The sequence below is a fragment of the Notechis scutatus genome, chromosome 1 (assembly GCF_049901735.1).
Source record: "Notechis scutatus isolate UNSWTSFEM ecotype Mainland chromosome 1, rNotScu1.2, whole genome shotgun sequence".
Classification (NCBI taxonomy): domain Eukaryota; kingdom Metazoa; phylum Chordata; class Lepidosauria; order Squamata; family Elapidae; genus Notechis; species Notechis scutatus.
In genome coordinates this window covers 293,109,186-293,119,428 of record NC_142009.1, presented here as the reverse complement: position 1 = coordinate 293,119,428, position 10,243 = coordinate 293,109,186, and the positions used below count along the sequence as shown (strand labels likewise).

At 40.7% G+C, this 10,243-nt stretch overlaps 1 protein-coding gene across 1 annotated transcript in view; it reads left to right on the top strand.

Annotated features, from left to right (window-relative positions):
• Positions 1 to 2,504: 2,504 nt before the first annotated feature.
• The window catches only part of SPTLC2 (serine palmitoyltransferase long chain base subunit 2), a 66,989-nt gene continuing 59,250 nt past the window's right edge, over positions 2,505 to 10,243 (top strand). The window contains exon 1 of the mRNA XM_026664355.2: positions 2,505 to 2,844. Coding sequence (XP_026520140.1) covers positions 2,719 to 2,844 — 126 coding nt within the window. The 5' untranslated portion in view covers positions 2,505 to 2,718. The remainder of the gene's footprint in view (positions 2,845 to 10,243) is intronic.

Genomic DNA, 10,243 nt, shown 5'->3' with positions numbered 1-10,243 from the left:
CTCTCCCATGCTCTGTTTTTTTTTCTTTCTGAGCCTCAGAGGAGCTTTACGGGAGCAGAAACACTTTCCCTAGAGGATCCTCTGAGGCCCAGAAGGCCCAAAAAACAGGTGTAGGGCTGGCTGCAAAAAGCAAAATAAATAAATAAATAAATAAATAAATAAATAAATAAATAAATAAAATAAAGCAAGCCATGCCCATCACATGCCCACCAAGCCGCACCCACAGAACCGGTAGTAAATTTTGAATCCCACCACTGCAGAGATTGATCAGTAAATCCACTAATGGATTTACTAATGGCAAGAAAATGGCAAAAAGGTGACGTGCAGCACAGAGAAAACAGAATTGCTTAATTCCTTCTTTGCATCTTTCTTTATGCAAAAGGAAAGAAAGGATCTGATATCAAAAGCAACAATGTGGGCTATAGAGCAGGAACAAGAGTCATAATAGGGAAGAATTTGTAAGAGAACATCTATCCAATTTGGACAGGTTCAAATCACCGGGACCAGATGGTTTACATCCCATGGTTCTGAAAAACCTGGCAGATGTGATCTCAGAACCATGGAATAAAATCTTTTAGGATTCCTGGAGCATGGCGGAACTGCCAGAGAATAAGAAGAGCTGATGTTCCAATTTTTAAATGGGGGAGTGGGGTGGTAAAAAAGAGGATCCAGGAAACTACAGGCCTATCAGCTTGACCTTCGGGATCAGTTAACAGATAGTTAACAGTTAATCAGAGTTGGAAGGGACCTTGTAGGTCATCTAGTCCAACCCCCCTGCCCAAGCGGAAGACCCTACACCATTTCTGATAAATGGCAGTCTAATATCTTCTTGAAAGTCTCAACTGATGGCGCTCCCACAACTTCCAAGGGCAAGCTGTTCCATTGGTTGATTGTTCTCACTGTCAGAAAGTTTCTCCTTATTTCCAGGTTAAATCTCTCCTTGTTCAGTTTCCATTATTCCTTGTCTGGCTTACAGGCGCTTTAGAAAATAGTTTGACCCCTTCCTCCCTGTGGCAGCCCCTCAAATATTGGAAGACCACTATCATGTCTCCCCTGGTCCTTCTCTTTACTAGACTAGCCAAGCCCAGTTCCTGCAACCGTTCTTCATATGCCTTAGTCTCCAGTCCCCTAATCACCCTCATTGCTCTCTGTACTTTTTCTAGAGTCTCAACATCTTTTTTATAATGTGGTGAACAAAACTGGTTGCAGTAGTCTAGGTGTGGTCTTACTAAGACTTTATAGAGTGGTATTAGTACTTCCCTTGATCTTGACTGTAGACTTGCGAACAAGGGTCTTCAAACTTGGCAAGTTTAATACTTGTGGATTTCAACTCCCAGAATTCCTGATCTAACATGACTAGAAGAGGAATTCTGGGAATTGAAGTCCACAAATCTTAAAGCTGTCAAGTTTGAATATCCCTGGGAAAATCCTGGAAAAGATCATCAAGCAATGGATTTGTGAGCACCAACAAATGAACAAGGTGATTACTAGAGCTAACATGGGTTTGTTAAAAGTCAGATCGTGTCAAATAAACCTTATTGACTTCTTTGATAAAGTGACATTAGTGGATCAAGGAACAAAATGTCTGTAATGATAAAGTGCAAACTGTGAACCTTATGTATTTGCTTTTGAAAGAGTGGGATTTGCAATATGACTAACACCAGTTGCACAAGCCAGATTTTATCATTTTGTGAACATGGGTTATAACACGCAACTTGTTTTGCTATTTTCCACGACTGCCGAAATTGCTCCTTTTTCTTTCTCAGCAAGACCTTATACTTCCATTTTTAAAAATCCATGTAGGGAACAATTTATCTGTTGATCCGATGTACTTTGAGTGTTTTGGTCTTGGCATCAACACATTTTCAAGCAAAGGAAAGCTTAGAATTAAGCTAGGTTCTATCAGAACTTAGCCCACTAATAAACTCCCGACTTTTTAACTGATCCTTGTTTTCATCTGGTTCTCAGGCCAGGAGACAGCCTGAGCAGATCTGGGGGTGGCAAAGCGGGATATCCCTCCCCATAATGTAACCGTAGCCAAAAGAAGCTTCAAGGAAGCTGTATTTAAAAACTGATCGCCTATTGTTTCAGAGCATTGTGGCTCAAAACTTGGCGACTTTAATAAGAGGGGCGGACTCCAATTGCCAGAGTTCCCCAAACAGGCTTAAGTCGCCAAGTTTGAGAAACACTATTTTAGGGGGAAGGAGAAGAGGGGAGTAACAGGGGAAAAGCTCGCGGCCATTTTTCGTGGACGGCAAACTTCATGCGGCTACAGTTTCCGCCATTGGAGGCCCCTAAAGCGCGGTTCTCACTTCCTCTCGTAGAGGGAAGAAGTCCACCCTCGGTCCACATTCCGCTTTTCTTCACAGGGAAAACCCATCCTCCCTTCTCGTGGGCTCCGCGCCGAACGATTGGACCAGTTATTTTCCTCCCCGCCCCTAAACACACTTTTCCTCTCGTGATTGGTCTCGGCGAAACTTAGACCATCATCGTCCTCCGCTTCCGCCTCTTGTCGTCCCCCTGGCGGAGGAGCCAGCGCCTTCTCCTCTCACGGGCGAGGCCAGTCCGGCTTCGGGCCAAGGGCGCGCCGTCCCCGCCTCAGAGTGACGCTCCGGCTTGTGATTGGCTAAGGCTCCCGGCTGGGTTTCCGGTGCGATAAAGCAGCCCTGGGACGGGCGGTGGTTGCTTTCTTAAGTGGCTGCTGTCCGAGCCGGCAAGATGAAGCGCAACGGCGAGAAGATGGGCGGGCAACCTCGTGCCAACGGCTGCAGCATGGCAGCAAACGGCTGCGGTCGGAAAAACGGTTACGTACGAGGCTTCGCCGGGCCCGAGTCCCACGGGCAGGTAAGGCGGTGGTCGGAGCATCCGTACGAAGGCGCGCCGGCCAAGGATGCCTCTTGCAGGTGGCGAAGGCCTGGTCGGCTGTCGCTTCCAGTCAAGAGGCCTCGGGCTGGGCCTTGCTGGAACCTCTCGCTGCCAGTCACGCGGCGGGAGTGAGGAAAGGATGGCCTTGAGCGGTCTGCTTCCTCGGTTACTGTATTCTGCCCTCGTTTCCTGGTGCGTCGAGGCGGCTTGGCGTCTCCTCGCTCTAACCCTGTCAGAGGAAAAAGTTTCGTTTCCCTTCCCCCGCCCCCCCAATTGGGATATTGAACCGTAAACTAACCACACATAGGCTGCTATGGTTTGTGCTTCTGGGTGCTGTGCAAACCAACGTTGCCTTTTCTAAGGCTAACTCTGGCAGTGTAGGTCCTGAGCATGCTGGGAATGCGAGTGTAGATGTTCCAACTATCAAAATCTTTAGTATTGAACCTACAGCTTATTTCTAGAACTGCTAAAGTACTGTACTTTATTGTGTAAGCTGTGTATTGATTTATGGCTAGCATGTCACTTTCCTATAATCCTGTGAACATTTTGCAACTTGTACAAATGGGACAGTATTCTGTGCAAACCTACTAATGCAGCAGTAGCCTTGTATTTTGTTGTAATGAGGCTTATTTGAGAGTGGTAATTTTAAATTACATTTTTGCAAGATAGTTCAGATACTTAACACCTTGTCATAGTAGACTACAATGACTTTGACTGTAGAAGGCTCCTTTCAGGAATTTTCAGATACATTTAAATATGAGTGCCACAAAGGACTTTGTTAAAGACATCTGCAACAGAAAAAAAATATGCTAAATTTGAGTTATATTTTTAATCACAGCTCATCTGTAGATGACTCTTCCCCATTTCTTTAATTTTTCTTACACTAACGGAAGTTACAAAAAAAGTTGAAGAGATGTACTTAAGTAACATAATTAAAAACAGTATGCACTTAAAAATTCCTTTGTCAGTTACCATGTTAGTTTTGTTCAATTTTAGCTCTTGCATTTATTAACGGGAGAGTGACATTCTATCTTGCTATTCTTTTCCTCATTTTTTATTTCATTTAGTCTGTCCAAATGTTAAAGCTCAAAAATTGAGTTTGCACAAAATCCAAGATTGTAAATGTAAATGTTAATCAAAATCATACCCTGAAATAAAATCAGAGAATATTTTACTCCTCTCTATTTTTAATTGAGAATGCCTGCTAACAAAATTAGCAAAAATTATTGTCCCCAGTCAGGTGAAAGTTCTCATTCTGACTAGTTGAAAAAGCTTCCTAGATTTCCACAGAGTTGAAACTTGCCCACTCCTGCAAAAAAAATTATACATTTAAAAGATTCAGCCTGGGCTGGGCTTTTTTTCTTTTCTTTTTCAGATTTCATATCCTCTTTGGCAAGTCACAATATTAGCTGATTGAGGTTAGAAAGCGTTAGAAAATTTGCAAGTAACACAGAAATATCATCTTAGGGACCTATATCAATATACAGCTTGACAGACCTGAAAAATCAATCCATGAACTGCATTGCCTCCCAATAAGCTTCCAGACGCAATTCAGGGTGCTGGTTACCACTTTTAAAGTGTTTCATTGTATGGGGCCAGAATCACCTTTCTTCAGTTGTTTCTGTTCAGCCCACTATATCTGAGTCGGTGGGCATATTCCAACTCCCATTTATTAAACAGCGCTGTCTGGCTGACTCTGTAAGTAGGTCTTTTTTGTTGTAGTGCTTGCCTTGTGGAATATAGTACTATTGCAATAGCACTTATACTATATACAGTTCCATAGTGCTTTATGGCACTCTCTGAGTAGTTTATTAATGTCAGTAAACTGCCCCCAACAATCTGGGTCCTCATTTTACAAACTCAGAAGGATGGAAGGCTGAGTCAACCTTGAACTGGTCAAGATCAAGCTCTGGCAATGATTAGAGATAGCCTGTAATACTGTACTCTAATCACTGCACCTATACCTACATGACTCCTATACCCTAAGCCAATGGTGGCTAACCTTTTTGGGCTCCTGTGCCAAAAATTGTGTGTGTGCTGGCGCTTGTGCACTCACGTGCCAGCACCCAGAAGGCCATGCGCACCCCCCATGCCCCCTGCGCATGCACGTGCAATCCTCGCCCCCTTACTTGCACTGCGCCTCACAGCGGATTTTCAGCTAGTTTGAGGCCTTTTTCGGCCTCCCAGAGGCTTGAAAAAAGCCTCTGTAGGCCAAATTGGCCCATTTTGTCACTTCCTGTATTAACAGGAAGTGACAAAACGGGTCTATTCGGCCTGCAGAGGCTTTTTTCAAGCCTCTGGAAGGCCAAAAAAGCCTCAAACCAGCCGAAAATCAGCTGTGAGGCACGCGCATAAGTAGTGAGGTAAGTTTGCCTGTGGCTGGCGTGCCGGTACAAATGGCTCTGCGTGCCACCTGTGGCACGCGTGCCATAGGTTTGCCGTCATGGCCCTAAGCTTTCTTTCGCCTCAATTCTGTTGGCATTTTATAAATCCTTGATGACCTGGATGTTCTCATAGCTTAGAAATTCTACTTTATACCAGAAAATATATTTAATGATGAAAACAATAAATAGGTGGAATATCCAATATTCAACATCACTGGATGCAAGTCTTTAAAAAAATCTCAAGTCTAATTTGTATTGGATACCCCAAAGAATGCATGAGAAAAAAGGGATTGTAGTCAGTATAGTCTTTTTGTTTTGTTATTGGTCTAAGAAATGTAAAGATATATTAGCCCACAAGATTTGGTCTTGCCCATTACCATTTTCTTTTCTTTTTTCTTTTGAATACTATTATATAGTATTACATGTTATTAGATGTTGTAATGACGAGGCAGTCGAGGTGTTTGATCATGATGTTTACTTCCTCTCTCTAATCCTTCTTTGCATTTGTGATTTTGTTTGCCTGAGTTGTATTTGTTTTGGAACCTTCATTACCTGAGGTTTGCCATCAAGATAATGACATTCCTGCAATTACAACTCTACATATCCTCGTTTTTTATTTTAAATGGAGGATTCAAAGATTTATGAATGTATCGCAATTGTAGAGGAGTTAGAGAAGGGGAAGTAGAACGAAACAATGCAAACAAATTTGGAATACATTGAATAAAACAACAGGTTACAATTAGTACAATAATAATTATAGCATAAAAGAAAAACTGTCTGAGCCAAGACCAATCAGGGAGCCAATTGGTTAGCCACTCAAAAGGTGAGTACTGAGCATGGATATTATTTTGAATGTAGGATTGTAAATTGACAATCTCAGAGGCATTAAAAATAGGAAAATGGTCAGGATACATATCAGGAGCTATATTAATTCCATACAAAAAAGAATTAAAGGTACCTGACCACCAATAGTAGTCAGAACAATAACTATAATTCCCTAGTTTTTTTAATATGTGCTGAGCAGCATCATAATCAGACCAATTATGAAGCCAAGTGTGTTTAGCGTGACAACAGAAACACAGACCCCTTGTAAATTGACTAACTTTCAAGTAAGGCCAACGGACAGAATTCAATTGCATAGGGGGTTTAGAAAATAGCCAGGAGTGTGAAATAGATTGTAGTTGTGAGACAATAAATGTAGAAGACATGATCAAGTTAGGGGTAAAAGAAATTTGACCAAATGCCATTGGGGGCTCATAGTATAAAGTAATATTTGTGCCATGGGTCATAAACATATATTGTGCATGACAAACCCACAAATTAGGTTTAAGACGAACCACAGAAGTGTCATTTTGAGCAGAAACACCATTAACCATAAACAAGAAAATACAAAGTAAAATTGTAACAGAATTAGCAGTAATAATAGCAAAAACAGCAGCAACAAGATTTTCAGGAATCTGAGGTAATGAGGCCTGTTGCAGTTGTTGTTGAACTTGATATGTAGTAGATTTAACCTGGCCCCAAGTGATGGGTTGTGGGCGCTTCAACCTTGGAAGCCAGACTTCTGTGTTCAGATGAAGATTGAAATCCAGAATCAGGTTGTGAAGGCCCTGATGCCATGCCATGATATGGATGAACACAGCGCACTGGAACCCACACTGCTTGTCCAGTAGAAGGATCTTCCATGGCAGCGTAACCACAACCCCAGGTGATCAGCAGTGTAGGGCCTTTCCAGGTTGGATCTGGAGCTTGGCGATACTTTACCAAAGGCCTTGCTAAAGATTCAGTAGTTCGAAAATGCAAATTAACAGGTGAGTCTGCAAGAGAATCTAAAAAGGTTAAATAATTCCAAGTATGTAATGCTACAGCAAGGAGATTTTGAATCTTTCGCAGATGGTAAGGGCCAGACTCAGTTTGTAATTGTTTTTGAAGCAATGCCTTAAAAGTACAATGAGCTTGCTCAACTATAGCTTGACCCTGAGAGTTGTAAGGAATTCCATGCACTAAAGTAATATTCCATTTCTGACAAAAGGTTTGAAATTCCTTACTAATATAAGCTGGGCCATTATCAGTTTTCAATTGAGAAGGCCGACCCATTACAGCAAAAGAGGATAGGCAATGAGAAATAACATCTGAAGTACGTTCATGTTTTAAAACAGTAACCCAAAGAAAATGTGAATGAGTGTCAATAGACGTGTGAAGATAACAGTATGGCTTAAAGGTTGAAAACTGAGTTACATCCATTTGCCAAATTTGATTAGCTTGAGTTCCTCATGAGTTGACACCCACTGGAAAGGGAACTGCCAGTTGCTGACAAGCTGGACAAGCACGGACAATATCCCGGGCTTGAGATAATGAAATTTTAAATTGCTTTGCAAGCGATTTGGCATTTTGATGAAAATAAGAATGACTATCAACAGGATCAACAAACAAAGACGCAACATTCTTTAAAGATTCATCTGCCTTCTGATTTCCTTCAGTCAAGGCATTAGTAAAGAGAGCATGACTCCGAATGTGTTCTACATACAAGGAATACAAGCGAGTTTCCAAACTATTCTTTAAAGATAAAAACAAGGATAACAAATTCTTATCCAAAGAGAGAGAACAATAAGAAAAATGCAGAGATTGCATAGCTAAATACACATATTGAGTATCAACAATCAAGTTAATAGGTTGGTCATTGAACAATTGTAAAGCCAAAATCACAGCAGCCAGCTCAGCACATTGAGCTGAAGTCTGTGTGGCAGTAAATTTAGAATACCGTTGTTGTTGAATCTGCCAGACGACCACACCCCTTGTTGGTGAGCCATCAGTAAAAACTTTAAGAGCTTTAGAAATAGGATTTTGCACAAAAATTGAAGAAAAGGCTGGATTTAAAATAGTAGTAACCACTATTCTAGGATCCTTGGGTAAAGAATACAACAAGTTTCCCACATATTGAGAAAAGGCTATCTGATATGATTCTGAAATCATCATCAAATGCTCATGTTCAACTTTTGTACGAGTGAAAGCTATGCTAATGAGATCCTGTCCTGTAAGATGTAAGGCTCGTTTACGACCTTTAATAATCAAATCTTCTAATGTTAATGATTGATAAGGATAAATGTTTCTAGGTGGAGTAGCTGACAAATTAATCCATTCATGAATGTTGACTGCTTGTGGAGAGGCATTAGAATAAAGACATCCTGTGGGTAAGGGTGCAGTAGGAAGAATAGCTAAACAAAGTACTATTGTTAAGGATGTTATCCTGTCCACATATCGATGCTTAAACTTATTCAATATTTCTTGAAGGCATGTTCTTTGAAGATCAGTTAATACAACTAGATCTCCTGGTGATTGTGCTCCCTTCAAAGACTGAAATAAGGGCAACATATCACCAGTTGTAATGTAGAAGAATGGGCATGCCCAATTAATAATGCCAAGTAATTTTTGCCATTGTACTAAAGTATATGATTTCTGTACTTGTAATTCAGGAAGAATTGGAATGGAGCAATTATGCAACATTCTATGTCCTAAGTAGGTATAAGGTTCTACCTTTTGAATTTTGTCTGAGGCTATATACAATCCCTGTTGTGCCACAATATCCATTAACTCTTTTAACAATTTAGATTCATCAAAATCTGGGGCTGCTATCAATATATCATCCATATAACGATAGACTAAATAGGAAGGAAATTTATTCCTAAAGGGTTGAAGAGCATTATCCACGAAATATTGACAAAGTATAGGGGAATTAAGCATTCCCTGAGGCAACATGCACCAATGATATCGTTTTGTGGGCATGCTATTATTTAAAACTTCTGTTAAATCATGAAGGAAATGCCATTTCCCATTTTTCTTTTTTATAACAAAAACAGTAGTATTCCAAAGACTATTAGAAAGTTCTATATGACCAGCAGCCAATTGTTCTTGAACCAATTGTTGTAAAGCAGCAAATTTTTCCCCTTGATAATGGTCATTGTTCCACCTAAACCAGCATAGAACAGAGCCATTTAAGAGGAAGAACCATCATCAAGAATCAAATGAGCATTAAGAAGAGAAAGGATATCACAGACCCAAATATTAGTATGAATATCTAGAATGTATGGTTGTAGGAAAAAGACTTACCAGCAGATGTTGTAACATTAATTTCTTGAACACTCTGCCAAGCAGCTGTAGAACCTCCTATTCCCCACAATGAAGAAACTGTTGTTTTTTGCCACTGTACTGGCCAATGTAAAGAGATGACAGTAACATCGGCTCCAGTATCCAATAACCCTTGAAATGGTTGTTTATTTAGGAAGAGTGTTAACAAAGGACGAGAGGAGTTCAGCTGATGAAGTAAACCTACAGATAAAGAAGTTGATCCAAATCCTGCATCCACATGATTACCTATACCAGGATATGGAATTTCATATAGAAGCAGAAACAATTGAACAACAGAAGAATTACAAGGAAGAACTTGAGGAAGATTCACCCAAATCTGAATCATGAGGATACCAGTGTAATCTGAATCTATTACACCAGGCACAACAAAACAGCCCTTTTTGTGTGCAGAAGAACGAGGCAAAATTAAGCCAACTAATCCTGAAGGAAGAGGTCCTTTAAATTGAGATGGAACTATTTTAACTTCTAAAGGAAATTTAAATTCAATTTCCTCTTGAATGATTAAATCAATCCCAACGCTACCAGCTGTGGCTGGGGGGGAGTGAGAGAGACTGCTGGAGCAGTCAGGTAATATTTGCTTCCAATCTTCAGGGATCATTGTATAACCATTTTTTATTCCTTCTACAAGTCCTCTTGTAAAATTTCCACTAATCCCATAGTCTGTAACTTCCTTTTTTAACTCTCCTAAGATCTGATAAGGCAGACCCTCCCATTCTGCTACTTGCAGTCCAAGCTGTGGCCCCTGACCAGGATGATATTGTACTGGACAAACAGACAGTAATTCTGCAAGTTCTGTTCCTGAGACAGAGGAATCCTTTTTCTCAACCATTTTCTGAAAAGAAGACTGA